The 20,982-nt window shown below is 47.8% G+C and overlaps 1 protein-coding gene across 19 annotated transcripts in view; it reads right to left on the bottom strand.

Annotated features, from left to right (window-relative positions):
* Positions 1–20,982, bottom strand: part of FoxP (forkhead box transcription factor P) — a 201,724-nt gene that overhangs the window by 112,224 nt on the left and 68,518 nt on the right. For all 19 annotated transcript variants that reach the window (XR_015294208.1, XM_086914490.1, XM_086914480.1 and 16 more), the window contains one exon: positions 778–885. Coding sequence is in view for 14 of the 19 variants with exons in the window: in XM_086914480.1 (XP_086770606.1) it covers positions 778–885 (108 nt within the window). In the remaining 5 variants the exon portion in view is untranslated. The remainder of the gene's footprint in view (positions 1–777; positions 886–20,982) is intronic.

The raw sequence follows: 20,982 nt of genomic DNA, 5'->3' as shown, positions 1-20,982 counted from the left end.
AGGACGCGGGAGCAGGCTGGAATTAAATAAAAATAAAACGCGAGATAATAACGTTAGCGAAGGAACCGAGAAGCCCAAGACAAATAGCCGAGGGAAAACAAAGCGTATTATAAATACCGGGTGACAGGACGAGTTGGTATTGGAGAGTGAGCGCGCGACAGAGTAAGAGGGTGGTTTCCAACGGGGGCGAGAAGAAGGAAAAAGGAGGGGGTTTGGTCGGTGGTTGGCAACGACGAGGACGAGGACGAGGACGAGGACAACGACGACGACGACGACGACGACGACGCGTAGTGGCCGTTCGTGTCGTGTTCCGCGAGGAAGAGAGAGAAGAAAAGGGTGGGAGGGAAGCAGGCAAACGATGCCCCTCTAGCATTTTTGCTACCTGCGGACACAATGAGTGGCCGGATTTCTTTTTCCGCGGTCGTTACTCACCCTCCCGACGAGGGATAGTATTCTTATCCAAGCCGGAATTACAAATTTCAGACACCGAGCCCTTGTGTCGGACAGGATTCTGACTGCGCGTTATATTCTCCTCCAAAGTGGCTTTGCTTCGCGCGCTCTCCTTTTACAATTACCCTATCTACCTTCTCCACCTCCCTTCTCTCTTCCTCCCTTTTTTTTTCTCTTCTCCCCCTTTTTTCCACGTGTCTCTTTCTTCTCCTTTCCGCTCTTCATTTATTTTTTGGCATTCGGACAGAGAACCGAAGAGAACGACGAAATATATATATATATGATGTATATGTATATACGTTCGAGTATATCGTATAGATTACTCACACTAGGACGAGCGTGGCCGCGCGGATTCAGCTGCCAAGGAACCGTCGATGGCTGGAATTGCTCCTTTCCCCACGAACCGTTGTCGAACGGGTTCTCACCGATGTGTCCCTGAAACAAAATATTCCTTTCGGTCAGTATCGATCGGATCAGAAATTTTCCTAAATCTATCCTTCCTCCAAGCATCCAACGATCATTGCGACGATCAACAAGCACTCGCTGTCGTATCCTCGCATCCTCTGATAAAGCGAAACGAAAGAGAAAAAAGAAGAAAAAAAAAAAAGGAACGCGAGGAGGAAAAGTTCGAAGGAAGAAATTGGACGGAATAAAATCACGCGACTTGACTTCTTTCTCCTCGAGGTACAAGGTACAACTGTTCGTTAACACGAAGGAAGGAGAGAGAGAGAGAGAGAGAGAAAAGAACTTTGCTCTCCAACAGTTTCGCGAGAAAATATTTATTCCTCCGATGGTATTTTCCTCGCGAGAGGAAAGCAAGCGAGCGAAACCCGGCGCGAAGAAAAGAGACATCGATCTCCCAGGAGTTCGCAGTTTCAAAGTTTTTTTTTTTTCCTCTCCTCCTCGATGCCGCTCCTTCACGCAGCGCCGAGCTTATTTTTGTAATATATTCAGCGCCCTCCACCGCCCCTTCCTCGACTTTGCACCCCGTAAGCCTTATTTTTCTTTTAACTTTATTTCTAACCTAGAATCCCGCGACTTCAACAGAGGTGGCACGCGCATAAATCAGCCGGTATAATGAGAACACTTCGTCTTCGGCCGGCTCGCCCTCTCGCTCGCAGACGCATCCCTTACGGGCCGGCTATTATATCATTCTTTACCTTCGCCCGCGTGGATTTCCGCGATTATATTAAATATTCGCATTCGATTCCGTCGCGTTCTTTCCTATCGCTCTCTCTCTCTCTCTCTCTAATTTCTCCACTTGTTTTCATTTCCATCAAATTTTTAACCCGTCCCTATATATAAGATTAACCGATTATCCGATTCTTACAACCACGTCTATTTAAGTTGTTTTCGTCCGCGATATATGAAAAAAGATGAACGTGACACCTTTTTCTCGCGTTTCGAAAGTTTACCGAGAATTCTAATTTTTCCTGACTATCTCTCTCTCTCTTATTATCTCCCTTTTATTATTTCGAATTCGTGAAACTTCATGAATATTTTCTCCCATCATCCACCAATTACCTATATTTGCACACGTGATACATTTATACCAAAATTTCTCCGAGAATATAATCGGATAATCGAACGTTAATAATAGATCAGAACGACAGTGTATATTTCCGAACAATCGCGGTTATAAAGAGGCAGAAATTTTTAATTTCCGAAACCTGTTTACTTCATCCTCGCTCGAAAGGAAAAAAAAGAGAGAGAGAGAGAGAGAGAGAGAGAGAAGAGGAAAGAAAAGAGAAAAATCCGCAGACCCGTCAAAAGCCGCGTATTATTATATCATATATTATATCGCGCGGAATTTGGCCGTGAACACGCAATATAACGCAGCTGTGCAGATTTTAATCGAATTACTTTGCCGAGGGGTATAATTAGCCGAATCTCTATTCTCACGGCGGTTGCGCAACTCTTTTCGAGACGTATTTCTCGCGTGGGTGGGATGGAAGAGACCGAGAAAACGGGAAAAGGCCGAGTCCAAATTCGATTTATAATTAGAGGAGATCGAGACTCGGAATTAGAAGGAGGGAGCCAGCCAATAAAACCGTAAATAGAGATACGACACATTTTAACGCTCTCCTCCTTCTCGTCTCCGCGAGGAGAACGAAGAGAGAAGCCGCGCGATGCGCAATTAATTAAATGCGTTAACTTCGATGAAGAAATTCCTGCATAATTAGATATCCATCCATCTTACGAATCGATCGTCCTTCCTCTTTTCACAAACGATCGATCGATCGATCGACTACCGAGGCGATGCCACATTTTCTCACGATCATCATCGTCCCGCGAAACGATCGACCATCGTCGCGGTTTGTTCCGCGAGGAGGAGGGAAGAGCGACGTGTTCCGTTCCGCGGCGAAGTACAAGGCAGAAATAAACAGTGGCGGTGGAAAATAATGAACCGGATAGCATATATAAATAGCCGGCGGGTATTGAGGCACATTGTGCGCTTCATTTGCATGAGGCAGCCGCGTTCTCGACGCGAGCGCAGCTGGACACACACGCGACAAAAGAAACGCGCAAACAAAACACGCGCAACGCGGCCGCACCAACGCCACAACCGCGTTCCGCGTTCCACCTTCTAGGAGGCGAGCATCCTATCGCGTCCACGGAAGAAGGACCGACACACCGGTCCACCTTGCGATTCCACCGTCGTCATCTCGCGTCCCACATACCTTGCCCCCTCCCTCTCTCCCTCCCCCCTCCCCGACGCAATGCTCGGATGCAATTAGCAAGAGGGGAAGGGGATGCCGTTGCCACGTGGACAGATGGGTTAACGGATGGATTAACGAGCGACGAGCGTGAGAGAGGCGCATAACTTTCCCGATCTCGACGATGAGTCGATAGCGTGCGGTTGCCGCGCTGGATACGATGAACGATAAGCCGGCTAATATCGCGGGATCGATCCGAGATTAGAGTTTGTCAGATTCGAGGGACGTAATTTCGCGCGGTGGATATACGGTGGATATTAAATTTGCGGGGAGAATAAAAATAACGATAACGGAACGCGATGACGACACGCGCGGCGACGCGTCGAGTGGAAAGAATAAAATTTGCTGGAAGGAAGGAAGGAGTACGTATGTGTGTAGATAGAAACTCGTCGTCACTGTCGTTCACGGGCGGCGAAAAAAAAAAAAAAAAACGGTAAAAAAAGAAAAGGAGAAGAAAAAAAGGTTATAAAATTAGTATACAAGGCGGATAATAAAAAACGATGATGGACGAAGATTACTGACGGACGGGGAGGCGGAAGGCGCTATCCGACGAAATGAAACGTTTTATCGGTCGGTCGTGTCTTCGAAGAGGGATGATAGGGCGAAGGAACGGAGGATGGGGACGGGAGGCAGTGATTGTAATCATATTTTCAGGGGGACGGATTTATGCAACGCACCTCGTCGTCTCTGTACATAAAACGCATTTAAAATTCTCGAGGCAGGCGGTGGAAAGGTGGCTCCTGTCCTTGTGGATGGGGGTGGCGGAGCGCCGCGGGGGTTGTAATTGGCAATATCTATCGAATTTTACAATAAATCTCACCGAGCCCCGAAGGAGAGCCGACGGGGGTGGGGCGTGGCAATAAAACACCGGGTAGTATCGCGAGGGGCTGCCACGCCATGCACTTAACGACTTATCTTATCTTGGAATTAGGTCGCGGTTAGAACTCCTTTAATCCGGGACAGGCACGAGCCAACGAATGTTCCGATCCCCGACGAATTCCTCGAGTTTTGCATTTTTTTCATGGCATCGCGCCTTTTTCAAAAGGCAAAAGAAAAATTATCATCACGATTGATTGACGAGCCGAGAAATTGAAGATGCGAGGAGAAAGATTCTTTCGAGAATCGAACGCGTCGAATAATAAATACGATCGGAATAATTTATCGTTTATGCAATTTCTGATCTTTCGTTTCAAAAACAATTCGTAACGGAGTAGTGTCACTGTCGCAATTAGCGTTGACTTCACGTTTTAGAACCGCGAACGGTTTATCCCCGTTCAGAGATAATGCAATCATTTCCACGAAGCGTCGTCTATATTAGCGACTGTAATCTAGAAAATACGTGTGTGTGTGTGTATGTGTGTGTGTGTTTTTTTTTTAAAAAAAGGTTTCTCTCGCGCGGCACTCGTGTAAATCGAAGGACGAAATGGAGGAACGAGGAGGGGCGAGAAGGAGTTAAGAAATTTCCAAACACACCAACGGTATTTGTGGCCCCGTCAATTTTTATCCTCGGCCGTTAAGTCTTGTAATGCCAGCAAATAGACGCGAGGCTCGAGCAAGCGGCCGAGCAAACGAGTTACAGCCGTGGGGCCTCTAAAAATAAATATGTTGTTTATTCACAAGTAAACCGGATGCCGTTGTTTGCTTTGGAGCAAATTGTTTTGTTAAGTTTTGCCGTGCGAGAGAGCGTGGCACCGTGTGTGTGGGTGCCGTGTCCTTGCAGATGAGAAGTGTGCGCGCGCGCGAGAGAAACGGTTTACCGGCAGGCGGGAGAACAAGAAAGAGTAAAAAGGAAGAAAGAAAATACACGTGAAGTCAACCATCCTCTCCTCCTCCGTCCGCGCTTTTTCCGGTACGCTTTGCTCCTCCCGTTGCTAGATACCTCCAGCTGTACGCGGATTCCAACAAGCGAATACAATTACGATCGAATCAAAATTGACAAGCTGATCGAAAATTTGACGAGCCAAGCGCGAAAAGTGCAAAGAAAAAAAAAAAAAAAGAAAAGACAGTTGAAAGAAGCATTTTAAATGCGAAAGAAAAGCGCGAGTTACTGTTCCCAAGACTGGAAAAACACGAAGAGAAGAAAGAGAGAAAGAGAGGGAAAAGAGGGCGGGGAAGGAAAGGAAAAGACAAAGAGAGAGAGAGAGAGAGAGAGAGAGAGCGAAAGAGGGTGACGGTGAAGAGGAGAAACAAGAGGTTGGAAAAACGGCGGTGGAAGAGTGGAGAGAAGAACGGGTGGGCTCGTCTACGGGTCGGGCTAATTACAAAACACAATTAAAATGGTATCACGAAAACGCGCTAAGTAATATCGTTTCAACGAGGCGAGTTTAACCGGACACCCGGTACAGATTCTCAGATTAATGCCCTTTAATAAACAGACCCCTGGTACACACACCGGTGTACAACCGTGTTTCCCCCCCTCCCCGGACGCCTTTCCCCATCCCTTTCACCCCCTTTCTCCTTCTCTTTTTTTCCACGTTTAAAACCACGCGAAAACAAGGAACAAAAGGAAGGAAAAGAACGCCTCAACCTTCGCTCTTGAATACCTACGCGCGTGAATGCATTTTCGTTGCTTTCTCCTCGCGTCACCGCGAGTCGAGTATCGTGATTTAAGGTACGTACATAGCCGCGAGCTTATCTGAGTTTTCTCGCTGCTTTGGCGCACGGTGCAAACGTGGTAACCAAATTTGGCACCAACAACCCAGGAGAGATGATTCTTCTCCCCCGCAAAGAAGGGAGAGAAATTCGTTCGATCGGAATTAATATTTGAATTAACGCGTTGTCCTGCCACTCCTCGCGTGCACAATCTCGCTCCTCGAGAGCGAGTTCCTGGACATTTGTCGTGTACTTTCACTTTTATAACGATTCCATTATCCGAGATTATTTATAGCGAGCGATCGCGTTTTGAAGAACTCGTGTTCCGGATAATCGGATTATTAAAGACGATCGTTAATTTTCTGTCAACGATTTGTAGAAATTCGCGAAAAGATCGGATACGAATTTGAAAAGAATTCTTACCTTACCCCTATTATTTGGCGAAGTTGAGTTTAGAGGGACGTAACGTGGAAGACACGTTAATTTCATCGGGTGGAAGAAGAAACGAGCGAACGTTTCTTCCATATTTCTCGTCATTAGTCAGGCTAAAATTATTCGTGATCACGTTCACGTGCCGACAAAAACTTTTTCCCAATTTCGACTTGAATGTCGTCACGAAACACTTGATCAAACATCGTTTGTCGTATATATAAATAACATCATCGCGTAAACAAAATTAACACACGCGTTCTTTCTCTGCGATTTCGAAAGTCGAACTCGCGGAACGTGATCGATGTCCGAAGAGAAAAAAACGAACGAGGCAAATACTTTCGAGAGAGAGAGAAGAGAGAGAGAGAGAGAGAGAGAGAGAGAGAGAGAGAGAGAGAAGAAAAGAAAAGAAAAAAAAAGGAGGAGAAGAGCAAGTTCTTCTTATAATTTCTACAAATTCGAAGAGCGTCTCGAAAGAGAAAAACGGAGAGACGGAGCACGTCATTTCTTTAATGGGAAAACAGTGAACGCGCGAGGCGGACTCTCATCTGTCAGCTGATTCTAAGAAACTGTGAACCTGACCAGTTCTCGAGAGGGCAACAGCATCTGCCAAGGCCGCACGGTATGAACACACTACTCACTGTTGGTTTCGTAACCAACCGGGGTCCGATGACGAAAACTGATCTCTAATAGAGAGAAGCCCCGGGGAGAGCCACACCGTTTCTCCTATTCAAAAATTTAACGGACGCCGCTAAACGAGAGACAGCCACGTACTGCACGTGCGTATTATCGTCATTATACGTTCTTCTCACCGAGAGAGAGAGAGAGAGAGAGAGAGAGAGAGAGGAGAGAGAGAGAGAGAGGAGAGGAGAGAGAGTAGCAGAATTACAACGTAATTACCGGACAACTTTTTTCCACCGGGTTCGCACCGGGTATGCAAATTTGTATAATTCGCCGTACGATGATACGTTATTTAGGCTGACCTAAATGCTGAATTGCAAAAGGGGCGGACGACAGAGTAGAGTTTAGTGAATAACCCCTTCTACAGGTAGTCCGGTAATCTCGCAGCTAATCTTGATTTAATCCTTGACACAAGCGCTTAAACGTTCCACGACTAGAATTAAATAGCACTATTTAACACGGTGCCACGGGATGGATTTACACGGGTGCGCCGCGCCGTGTTACGTTCACCTTTGCACCGAGACGTCCGTGAAAAATGTTAAAATATTAAAATGGAGAGGAGAGGAGGGAACGTGGTTCTTACGTTGTTATAATCCAGAAATGGAAAAATACTCGATCGAATTCATACGAAGCGTCTAACGATTCTATTCTCGATTTGAAATCGGCCATTTATTCCGTCCGAGGGGAGGATGCAGAGAGAGAGAGAGAGAGAGAGAGGAGAAGAAGCGATTGTATTTAATTTTTATTACACGCGTGTTGGCCCTCCATCTTTGGATATACGAGGACGGGAAAAGATGGCAACACCGTCTTGGATATACAACCGGGGACTGTGAACGCGGGCTATATGTAAATATACCATGATACATTGGATACTCGCTTATAAACACCCCATTTTTATTCGGCAAGCGTTTCTTCGCCACCCCGCGACCAGCCTCCCCCGAGCCCATTCACCCCCACCCCCTCTTCTTAGATACCGCCTCCGTCGACGAGGACGACGAGACCGCAACTTATTATTTTTGAATTTTTCCGCGACACCACGTGCTCGAACCATTCGACGAAAATTTCTCGCGAAATTGTTCGAGAAAGTTTCAAAATATCTAATAATAACGTTTACGAAAGATACGTTACGGGGAAGACGATGGATATCGATCAAGCCCACCAGGAGTTTATAAGCTCCTCCTATGAGCGTCCTCTTCGTTCGAGCAGGAATTTCTGTTCGATCGGGCTTTCCCTTCGATTCGAAAAGGGTCCTGATTTGCCTGATTTTCTCGCACGACCGCCGATCTCGCGCCTAAACTCGAGCCGCGATAACCGCGTTGCAACATTTCGGTACGTTTCATTTGGGAAACGAAGAACGGATAACAAAGATGGGAAAAAAATTTCTCTTCTCGACTTCTAAATCGTGGCAACGATTTAGAGAATTTATGCGTCTTCTTATGCGTCTGGTGTTGCTTCACCTCCTCCCCCGCCGCGTCGTTGGAAGTCGACAACCCTTGGACTTGATATTCAAGAAGAATTCGACGGTATCCAATTGAATTTTCGGTCTGGTTTACAGGGCTGGGCGTCGAGGCGGGCCGTGATTGCCGTTGATTCGACCGCGACCTTTTTTCGCACGAATAATATTCACACGGGTCATCAGACCCTCTTCAAACATTGAGGGAGGAGGAGGAGGAGGAGGAGGAGGAGGGGGAAACTTTCTTTCTTCTTGGTAAAAATCTTGGAACGCTCGAGGCTCGAGATATCGCAATAACAACCGCGCGACGACCGGTTGAATTAATTCGACCGAAATTAAAATGCTCGTTGAGACGTTGAGCGTTAAGTTTCGCTTCGTTGGATTGGCGATCGTTTACTTGTTTACTATTCGCGATTCCGCATTCGTTGTTGGGATTCCAGAACCGAGGAATAACCGAGGATAATCCAATAAGATTCAACGGATTGCAAATATTCGCATAACTTTTGCCGCACCCTGCGATTCGTAATTCCAAAAATTCACGCGTTGGAGATTGCGTTGAAACACGGAAGGAGTGTACAATTATCGAATATGTACGAGTATTAATGTGTATGCGTGTATATATGTGTATAAGAAAGCGAGGTTACGGGGAGAAGAAAAAATGATCTAGGCCGGAAAAGATACGTTTCGATTCGCGATAAGATTAAACGCGATCGTTGCACAAATCACGATGATCTATCCAATGGGAAAATTCTCGCGACATAACACGGTCGAGGTCACGTAGGCAGCGTATATAACGAAACGGGGCGACGGAGAGAGAGAGAGAGAGAGAGCGTAACCCGGGGAAACTGTGTATCTCCTTAGCAAAGTCGACGTAAAAATAATGGCGACGGGGCTTACGCGATTATTTATTATTTCATATACAGGGCCGAGTCGATAACGGGCGCGACGTTGCATTAGCATTTTTTTGTTGTTTAAAAATGAAATATACGGCCTGTTGTCGGCGAGAGTCTCGCTCGGTCTAAAGTCGTCTCGCTCGAGGGGCCCCTGATCTCCAAATAAGTGGCTATACGCGTTCCGGAATACTAACTCATGCGCGGAGAAAAACTCTTTCCATCCAAAAGTATCGTCAAAGTATCTCGAGAAAAACTTTTTTTTTTTTTTTTCATACAAATATACGGAACGTGTGATATTTTTTGTTCGTATCGTTCCAAACAAGCCTCTCTCTCTTTATCAATATCCTCCTAGATGCATCTCGTGCATCTTAACTGTCGTAGAACGAGGAACGTATTATATATTCCCTGGATATCCCACAAACTGAAACTAAGTAACGAAAGAACACTTTTAATAAAAACAAAAAAATCCACGTCTATCCAAGAATCCTTGATACCCCTCGATAAGTGCGTGTGTAATAACCCGGTGGAAAAAAAGAAAAAAAAATTCACGCGATAGTTAAGCGTAATTTAATGGCACGTTTCGCGGAAGCAAATAGCGGGAAGAAGGCTTCGGGATCCTTTTAGCCGAGGCGTTGCTCGGTGCACGAAACGGTGTTATTATTTGGAGATCAGACCGAGGCGAATATCTAATTGTAGTAACGACCGCGATACGTAGCCGCGCCATCTGGCATCCCGTTTCCTCCCCGCCGATTTGAAACTGTCTCGGGCGAGCGCGGCGCGGCATCCGTACCCGCCAGACAAAAGCTCTACCGACTCCCCCGGTGTCTTCTCTCCGTGGGCCGGGGTAAAATCTGTGAGGTACACAATCGCTTTCGTCGCTCCTAAACTGTACCAATTACAAACACTGGCGGCTTCTCCATCCCCGATGTTAACTAAACACTAAATACTAACGACACACATCCACACACCGTCGCCAAACGGCGCGGCCTAAACGTTTATCCTCCTCGATCCCTCTTTCCTCCTCCCTTCTCCTCTCCCGGCCGACATTTAACTCGCGGGACGAACACGCGTGCTCGCGAGCTGTTGATCAGCTCGTTTACCGCACCTCGCCGACCACGATTCATATACCCTCGTTACTGGAATTCATTAACCCTTTCCAACCTACAAACGTACGCTCGCCTGCCCGCGGAGCATTGCCGATTTTCGCAACGATCGTTTAATTGGCATTCGAACGTATTTTATTCGGACGTATCTTCTTCGAATCTTGAAGCAGAAAATCGTTACACACCGGGTGTAAATATTCGCTTATCCCCTGATACAAATTATCCTATACAAATAAGAAAAAGCTCGAATTAATCGGTCGAAACTAGCCGGAGAAGGGGAAGTAGTATCCCCGAACGAGTATCCTTGTATTATCCGTGTATTTACACACGGACGGACTTCTCGGCGGGTTTTCGACGTTCCTCCAATCCTCTAATTAAATCGACGAGGCAACGAACCGTCCCCGCCCCCACCACTCGCCCTATTTCCAAACCCGCGTTAATTAATCTGCGACCGATGTTTACTCGCAACACCGTGCAAGAAACGGTTTCGTCGCCGCGGAGGAGGAGCAGTTGACCGCGCGGCGAAGGAAGGAACCGGCGAAACATGTTAGCGGCCAACAGTGAATTGCAAGATTCCGTGTTTATTGCATTTAACGGATGGCATTGGCCGGCCGCATGCAACTCGGGTATACTAAGCGGTTACGTATATACGTACGATAGGCCGTATAGCGGTATACGTAAGTACGTACACTTGCTTCCAAAAATATTACGCTCGACTCGAGAGAGCAGCTCGAGAGAACGTCACGCGAACGAAATGATCGGGGTGGTTTTCGAGAGAGAGAGAGAGAGATAGAAAGAAGAAGCTTCGAGAGAAGCTCGATCAATGAAAATTTCTTTTTTTCGTACGATCGGACAGAAAGGTTTATAGAAGCATCCGTCTTTCTCTTCGAGGTAAACGTAACGCAAGATCGTTACGACTTTTGGAAAAGAGTGTACCAGTTGAAATAACTATGCACACGATACGCTTGAGCCCAGCTCGTGGCCCTCGAGCTCGTCCGCCACACCCTCCCATTTCTAGTATTAAATCTGACCCGATGCAACCCCCACGTTATGCTTTATAGTCTGTGCACCCTGCACCGTGCACGTGTACATACCTACGCTAGAAGATGGAACGCGGCCATTCGATATCGTGCAAAATTTACCGTGTAATTCGCCTAAACGCCACGGACACCGGCCATACACGCGCGCTCGCACACGTATCTATACCCTCCTACCACTTCTCCTTCATTTGCATATTCCGTACGTTGTGTCGATAACTTAAGAGCGAAACGCCACTACCAAGAAACCGATCTTTATTTCCACTCCGATATACAATCCTCGAGTGAATGGGAGAAGCCCGGTATCGCATCCTTCCTTCGATGGACAACGCGTGGAACACGGGGACTAATGTAACGAGCGGGGGGAGAATGAGATAGAGGAGAGAAAAATCCCAAGCATTCTCTATAGAGGAATTTACGAGGCGACGACCGCAACCACTTCCCCTTCGCACGAGTGCGCCCCTTCGCTTCCATCGGACTCCTCTTCCGCGCATCTCGGGGGTTCACACTGTTTCACTTATTCGGCAACCAAGATACTTTGTATATAAATTTTGGTCACCGGCCAGGCCACCTCTCACCCGTTTCTCGGCCTCCGGTTTAGTTCAGTTGCGTTTGCGGTTTCAACGTTCCGGCAGATTCCTAGGTCACCGACTGTTCTTGCCCTCGATTGTCTCGTTCCGTGACAACGTTCGCGAGTTAAGACGACTCGCCAGTTTATCAAAGACTATTTATCTAATTTCAGCCAATCCGTTTGACCGGCGTTTAACGTTTTTAACGAGGATTATATTCTCCGGAAACGGAAGACTGTTTAAAAATAGTCGGAAGCGAGGCTAACGGAACCTTGAAAAGAAAAAAAGAAAGAAGTTAGGATCGGATATTTTCCCTTCAACCCCATCCCAAGGGTAGTCGTCCATGCTAATCGAACTCTCGCTCGGAAATAATAGCAGCCCTTTCTTCATCGAGGAACCGTATAACGTGAATCTCGCGAGTGGAAGCGAGGCCCTGTCCCGACTACTGCCTCATTACCCGCTTTTAATGAAACTCTTTTCTCGGGGCAGGCCTCGGCTAAGCACCGTTGCCAAACCTCGTTTAGGCGATAGGGATCAGCACGCGGCCAGGCAAGCAACCGAGGAAACTTAACGGGCGAGCGGTAGCTTGGGAGTTCGCTACACCGAGTTCGCTTAGGTTAAAAGCGTGAGAGGGGGGCTCCGTCTCGACGTTGGTTTCGTTCTCTCCTATGGACAAGTTCCGACAAGTTCGAACTTCTTGCCAAGTTTGCCGTGAGGCGAGAGGCGAACGTCTCTCTTTTCGCGGCGCGGCGAACAACGAAAGCCACGAAATCGACGTGCAACGGGGGCTAGGGGTGGAACGCACAGGAGCGGTTGAGTTACGAGAGAGAGAAGAAGCTTCAAGGTGGAAATTCGATTTCTGATCCGCTTCTCTCTTTCGCTTTTTTTCGTCCATCCTTCCTTCTTAGATTCGGCCCACCCACGACCGATATATATATATATATATAACGGAGTTCGCTTCTTCAAGCTCGAACCGCTGCGCAATCAGCCGCCAACCGAGACTATAACCCTTGGCAAATAAAGGGGGATGGACGCCGCTTTGAACCAAGTTTCGCCAATTATTATGATCCGCGCCTATAAGCACGGGGCAAGCCGCAAGCCGACGCCACGGCCTGATGCTTTGCACTTGCGTGCAGCTTGCGAGACGCAAGCGTGCTCCGTTGCCCGAGTGTTCCTCGAGCGGCCACGAATCGATGATCGTAAGGAGGGTAAGACGGTTTTGCCTCTGGTGGTCGGGGTATCCCTCGGTGTGATAAATTCTTAGGAGGAGCGGCAAGGTCTGGTTTGAATCGCGACTTCGTCGAAGGAAGGTGACGTGTAACGTTGGAGCTCATTTGAGTTTGCATTTAGATCCTCTATATTTAGTTTCCCAGCCCAACCTGGCCTATGTTGCGTCAAGTGGAATCGATTATTGAAATGACAAATACGAGGAAGCGTTCGACGCTTCGTATTGGTGAAGAACAGAAGCGTTACAAGTAGATCCATATAGGAGTAAAAACGATTTTTCAATTATACCGAGGATCATTTATTTTCCAACGTCGAAATTTAAATTCGACGCGAAGAAAAAACGAATTGTTGACAAGTGTGCGTGTCGATCGAGGCCGCGAAACAATCGATAATTAGCAAATGCTAATGTGTGAAAACGAATCGTTTAGGGTAAGATAATCGCGAGTGTTCTCCATGTCTGAGAGAATGGCAGGGAGAGGGGATTATTCGATTCGATTAAGCCTTCAACGATACGCGACGTATACCGTTCTCCATTAAGCCAAGTAACAGGCGTGTTCGAGCCGTTCACAGCGAATCGCTCGGCTTAGATGTTGAGGACCAACCGAAATGCCACATTACGGTTTTTGCCGCCCCGTCCTCGTCGTTGTCATAGGAGAACGATAAGCGCGACAAATCAAGAATTTGCATTCCGACACCTACGTGCACGTTTTGCAGGCTTATTTACATTTTAAGACACGTTGCTGCGGTCGGAATATTAATTTCTCACAGCGGCATATAATACACGCTCCACCATACGAAGATGGCATGCTTGATGAAGCGCGTGAATTAATCACCTGGATGTTCCATTTTCCACGGGTTATCGCGGAAATTACGCCCAAACCTTTTCGACTTCGCGCGACCAACGCAATTTCCCGTCATCTATCTATCCTTTGGAAATTATTTATCCATCCGGGAATAATTTAAGAATCCGCGTCACGAAGTTGGCGATCAACACGATTGTTGATTCGATGCCGTTACGATTCCATTAGAAAATTCGTTCCGTTTTTTATTATTTTTCCCAGATTCGTTGTTGCATCGCGACAAATGCAAAGATATTGATAAAAGGAGTAAAGTGGATGGATCGATATTATTACGTCTCCGAGTTTAAAAAAACTCGAAGAGTTCCAAATATGTTCGAGGATTTCAACCTGTCGGATTAACTCGAAACGGTGTACCGTAATGCATTAGCTGCATTAGAAATGCAATAAACGGCGAGGCAGCGATACGAGGCACGTTACTCGGAGAATACAATACAAAAAACACACACGGCGAAGGCGTAGAGAGACGTGGGTGCGGCGTTTGCCGATGATTCACGTGGCTTGCACCGTTATTACACGCGCTCTTTGCGCGAGACACGACAAACTCTGGTCACAACTGTTTCCCCTCTCGAATAGAATCTCCAAGAAAAATTCCTCCATGTTCGATCATCGGGATTATATATCGAACAGACGAGATGGATCTCTTTCGAAACGAATCATCCGATATCCATGGAACAGTGATAATTGCATGCTTGCAACTGGAACCATTTGAATATCATCGCGCCGTTTTATGTTCCATTCTTCTTTGCGAACGATCGCAGCGGAAAAATAATTCTTGGCCATAAATCTTCGAAGAGCATGACGCGTGCAACAACATAATGTTCATAAATAATTCATAGCGCAACATTCGCGCGCAGCATTGTTCGCGATCTTTGATTGCTCGACCGTATAGAAAACCGCGACCTTAAATCATCCAATGAATCTGCCGTTGCTGCATATCCTCCGTTTAACGCGATCACACGCGTGTATAATATTCTTTTCAACGAAAAACGATACGTGCGTCGTTCTTCCGTGTCCTTTGACGAGTTTAAAAAAAAAAATATTAATTTCCAGAGGACTGCCACAATTCCGTCTATTTTCGGACGTCGTGGTGACGCGTCGTTTCATAAACAGAACGGCGAGGAATATCGAGAAATCTCGATTTCGAGCGTATATCCCTGTACACCTACGCCTTGTATACCTACTATCCCGGCGGAGAGTTATACCGGAAGCAAGATGCACCCTGACTGCGGCAAAGCCTTGGAATTAGTTCCTCCTTCTCGAGTGGGCTGCCCGGCCGAGTTAGGGTGGGTATAAGTGCGGAACCAGCCCTCACCGACGGTCTACATCGCGGAAGGAGGCCTACCGTTGATGACAAAATAGCGTGATTACGGGCCATCAAATAAACACTAGACTTACCGTTATTCTGCGCCACTAGCTCCTTCGACCTCCCCTCGTCACCCCCACGGCTCGACCACGATGCCAACAACCCCACACTACCACATTCTGCCTGCCACACCACTCAACAAATACTGACCTCCTCCTCCTCCTCTCTCCTCCTCCTCCTTCTCGTTCCCCTTTGTTCGATCAGCGGTTTAAAAGTATCGCCACGCTCGATTGGCAGATCTTGTCGAGAAGGTGGAAATTAGCTCGCGACTCGGCAATTGGGATCGTTGTCAATAGAAGGCGCCGTGATACGAATCCGTTCTTTACGAAGGAAATTCCTTTGGAAATACGATATCGAAGAGTTGCAAAGAGAACATTGTAGAAATTGTATTAAGGCGGAACACGTGACGTTTAAAGGAACGAAGACGGAGCGAAAGAAGGAGGAAGAAAGGGAAGAACGTCTCGCGATCGACCGCGCGATTTAATTCCCTTTTTTTTTTTTTTTTCTTTTTCTCTCCTTTAATTGGCTAATCACGAAATTATCAGCCCCATAAAGCTCCGAGAGGCGCCAACCCTTTGCAACCCTTGCTCCGCAACGCCTCCTCCGCAACGGGCGTTCAAGCGCCGCGGTGCTTGGGCGTTCTTAATTGCAAATTGGTGAAATAATTGAAACAACTGTCGTAAAAATAGTTGAAAAGTCGTAATTCGGTCGTAAAGGCTGAAAACCGCAACGCACCGCCATTACCCCCTTCCTTCCTCTCCTCCACCCCTTTTACTCGGAGGCGGTTACTTGGAGAGGAAAGGGGTTGGTTGCGTAGCGGCGTCGAGGGCGCCGGAACAGTTTTGTCGGATTTTCCAAGGGGTTTTCCGTGGTCGATCTTCCTCCCGGATAAGCCTCCACCACGATTCCCGCGGGATGAAATTGCACGGCCGACGTCTAATTGCGAAAATAAAAGCGAGTATAAAGAGCAGCGCCAACACCAATCCCGATTTGTTTGTATTTAAGGAAAAGTACGAGTGGCGTGACGAGTATTCGACGAAAGAAACGTATTTTTGAACAAGCGTGGCGGACAATTTTTAGACGAGTCGATAGTGTGTCAAGACACGATTAAATCGTCAGGGGCGAGAGGTAAGAAAAAAGCAACAAAACTGTGCCAAATTGAGGTTAGCACGGGGAGGTTCACGGGCTGTCCATGCAAAATTTATCGCTTCATTTACATGTTACCGGCCGGCTCGTGCCTTCCACTAATACCTCTCGCGATCGATGAATTATTCATAAAATGCTACCTCTTCTTCGCCGGTGTTTTGACTTATTGTTAGCCTTTTTCGCTATGTTGCAAACGATCCTTCGGATGCCCGTATAAAAATCGCCTCTTTCTGGCTTCTTTCCTCTTTTGTCAATAGAACGGCCATGAATATCGATATTCCAAGGAAAAGTAGCTAGCCACCCTGTTGCCTCCTTCTCCTCCTCCTCAACCCACCCTGGCGCCTGTCCAAAACTCGGCCGAGTCGGCTGAACGAAGAACCATTTCGAATATAAAATTTCGATTTTTAACGTACGATCCGTTCCGCGTAATCCCTTCCCTAGAAGAGAAAGAGCGGATCATCAAGGGGCCCATACATCACGCGCTGTCCGTCATTCTCCTCCATCGTCCAAGCGTCGAATGTATCAATCTTATCTCGCGTTTTGCATACCATCCCGAAACATTATTCTCCTCGCAAGGGTTGCATACACATCCGCGAAAGATTTCCATCTCGCGAACGAAGATCGACCGTAGAGTAGTATCAATTATGTACGAACGTCGAATGATCAACACCCGGTTGCATCTCTCCCCCTCCTCCCCACCCCGCTATCTCTAATATCCTCTCCCCCCCGGTAAGTCTCTCCTCCTTCAATCTCCAACTTCTCTATCCACCCGCCTACCGACCCCTGCTGCCTCTTCCACCAGACCAGAATCGGCCTCTCCCCTCCCCACCCACCACCAACCAGCCTCTCGGTTCTCCACCTCCTTCGCCCCGCAAGGCAGAAAATCTGAGAGCGAGATAATTACGGTTGGAAGCGCGGATATTATTTAACCAACATTTCGCTGCACAGACCGAGGGAGTGGATGAGCAGAAGAGGGCCAAGAGGCAGTGGCGGCGGAGGAGGAGGAGGAAGAGGAAGGGCTGCTGGTCGGAAGGGTAGCTGCGGAGGAGCTCGAGGGTGTTCTTACACGAACAGCCCAATCAAATATAACGGGGCGCCGGTGTAACGCCGGCTAATATCGCGCGGGAACCTCTCCTTCCATGTTTTCCAATCTTTTCGTCGTTTTATATCGCGATAGAAAAACATTGGGCGTATTTCGCCCCCAGCCCCCCCACCATAGATATAATATTTTACTTCCCGCGGTAGAGACACGATGGAGAGAGAGAGAGAGAGAGAGAGAGAGAAGTTAATCCAACTGGTCGGTCGGCTCGTATTTCGCACACAGGTTTCTTGGGAGGAAGACGGAATTATCGTGCACGCGAATCGTGTTAGCAGATGTGGGGAAGAGTGGAGTCGAGGAGGCCACGAATTTTCTCCTCGAGCTGAACATTCAAGTTGAACATTCTTGTCGAGAGATTGAACGAGATCACCTGGCCGCAAATATAATCTTCCAGCCCGTCGTTCGGTGCTGTTTACTCGAATGGCTTCATCGTTTAATAAGGTGGTTAACGCGGGGAAGAAACGCGCTCGTAGTCTCTGGGTTGATCCCGGGGTTCGTTCTCTGGGCGAGAAATTTCGCGGAACGAGAGTAATTCGTCCCGATGAAATTATCGGATAGCGGCGGCAAGCTGATGTCGATCGAACGGGAGCGTTCTCTCGAACTCTGGGCTTCGGGGAACTCAATGACTCATAAATTTTTCTGGCGAAAAATTCTCGACTTCCTAAATATCCCCCCGCCCCACTCCGATGTTATGAAAGGACGCCAGCTGACAGACGTGTCTCGACGCCGTTTCGACGTTTTGCAATCCCCGGTCCAATTACAAGGCTCCCCGGATTTTCGGAAGGCTCCGCGATTCATCCTCTCCCCTCTCCTCCTCCTCCTTCCTCGTTCTCCTTCCTTTCGACTCTTACGCAGCCACCCTTTCTCCTCCGTTAATGAACCGGTGGAGAGAAAGGGAGAAAGGGTGGTGGAACAGAGAGAATCTAAACTTCGCCCGACCACTTTTTCTTTCCTCTCTCTCTCTCTCTCTCGCTCTTTTCCTGTTTTTTCCCCCCCCTTTCCCTTTTCTTTTCCTTTTTGCCTCTCCCTCTCCTGCCCTCCGACAACGCGAATTTCTCGCCACAATCGGAGAAGTGAACCGAAACTTTCGATTCCCCGAAATCAATGGCATTATTATTATTACCAGTTTACTCTTTTTATTGTCCGAGACAATGAGGAACAGAGAGAAAGAGAGAGAGAGAGAGGAGGGGGAGGAGGAGGGGAGAATCGGACATTTATTATATTCGGAAAATTGGTAATTGGTCTCGCGAGTTCGTGGTTCACGAGGAGGTGAAACGGGCGGACGAAAAGAAGAAGAGGAAATAAGAAAAAACAAAAAAAAAAAAAAAAACAAAACGTAAAAAATAACCACGAGGAGAAAGGAGAAGAAAGAAGGGGGGGAGGGGGGCGACTAAAACCGGGAACGTCGTTAGCCGGCCAACGATTGAATCGCGATAAAAAATAAATAGACCGAGAAAACGGGGAGGAGGGGAGGGTTCGTGAAGAGGCGCGTGAACGCGCGTACACAGGCGAGAGAGAGAGAGAGAGAGAGAGAGAGAGAGAGAGAGAGAGAGAGAGAGGAGGGAGAGAGAAAGAAAAAAAAAGAGAGAGAAAATATCGCGACGTTCGAAACGGAATTTAACGAAACGGAAAGAATCGAATGAAATCTCGCGATATTACGCGTCCACGAGAGAACCCATAGAGAAACGGTGGTAACATCGAGAACCCGTTCCATCCTGCACCTTCGCACGATCGATTTTAGCTAATTGCAAAGCGTCGGTATGCGGCCACGGGGGAAGGGCAGGAAGGCAAGGGGAGGGGAGGCGAGAGGGTACGGGAAGAGAGGACGAGAGAAGTGGTTGAAAAGGTGCCGGTAGCAGTAGTCGAGAGGGGTTGGCCAATGGTACGGGAAATATGCAAAGTGTTTACGATCGCGCAACATGCTGCCAGTCCACCTTTTTTTCCCTTCTTTTTCCCCACCTCCCCTCGAGATGTGGGGATGCGGCGAAGCTTGGAAGGAAGTACGGTTGGCTCGCCACTCGTGATATTAATGTACAAAAGCTCGAATCCCGATTCACGCCACACACGCACCCGGAATTTTCGAGCGGGGCTCTTCTCTCCCCCTCCCCCTCCCCCTCACTCTCTCTCTCTTCCTCCCTCCCTCCCTCCGTTTCGCTCGACGGTACTCGACGGAGGAGAAAGCTTCTCCTGGGATACCGAGAGCTTTTCGGATTAATAAAGGTAGCGAGGCGAGGCGAGGCTCGTACGCGGAAGGCGTTCGAGCGTTGAAAAAGCTCGTTCCGCGGGATGTTTCGGAAAGACGCGTGTACGAAAGATGTTACGAAAATCTGTCCGGTTCTGGCTAGCTTAACGTTAACAACGTTCTTTAACAACGCGCCGGTCGAAATATATATAACGCGGTGTGAAGAGAATTGCGAGAGAAAGATTTTTTTTTTCTTTCTTTTTTTTTTTTTTTTTTTTTTCGAGAAAGATTCGCGGGGGATGAGAACCGGGGCGAGAACGATGCGCTTTGAAAAAACAGGAGTCGCGATTGAGATAAAAAAGCCGCGGCTCTTTGTGGCTCTCTCGTTTCTCGCTGGGTCCGCTTATAAAAACGCAATTTCCTTGTAACAATATAGCATAATAAATGACACGGGGGTTGCCTTCTCGGGGGTTAAAGAGGCCACTTTTACTCGGCGCGGACCAAGCAGCGGCGGCAACCTCCGATTCGCCATTACACTTTGTAATGTACTTACGTAACTTGTGTTTATACACCAACTTTTCCCTCCTCCTCCCCTCTCCCCCTCGCCTCCTACGGGCCATTTCAACCCTTGTCCCGCGGCGTTTTGCCCCAATATCATTTTTAATGTCTGAAAATTATCCCGGCTCCCCTCTCTCTCTCTCTCTCTCTCTCTCCTCCACCGTTTTTCCTCCATCCGAGAAAAACATCTTCGCGACGTAGCGTCGAGAAAGTTTGGATCCCTCTCGCGAAACTACTCTTATTAAACATCGTTTTCAACGCGGAACGTTTAACCGGCGGCCGCGAAGTCTCGGGTGAAACAGCGGCCATAAAAATTGGTGGCACGGACTTCTCGAATTCCCTAATAAAGCCGAAGGGGGAAAGTTTGATGGCCGCGAGGGGCGAGGATTATGCGAAACATCTGTTTCCGCGTGATCGACGAAAAGTCGACGAAGACAACGAACAAACTCGAGAAAACGTTGTTCACGCGTCGAGTTACAAGTCGGCGAAACGATGACGAAAAAACGATCGTGCCACGAAGAATCGTGGAAAAGAAAAAAAAGGAGGAGGGTGAAGGGGAGGGAGGGAGGGAGGGAGGGAGGGAGAGAGAGAGAGAGAGAGAGAGAGAGAGAGAGAGAGAGAAG

This window comes from Apis florea, unplaced genomic scaffold (assembly GCF_048593485.1).
Source record: "Apis florea isolate Af1SG1 unplaced genomic scaffold, ASM4859348v1 contig_3587_pilon, whole genome shotgun sequence".
Classification (NCBI taxonomy): domain Eukaryota; kingdom Metazoa; phylum Arthropoda; class Insecta; order Hymenoptera; family Apidae; genus Apis; species Apis florea.
The sequence above is the reverse complement of the archived record's forward strand: the minus strand, read 5'-3'. Positions and strand labels throughout refer to the sequence as shown.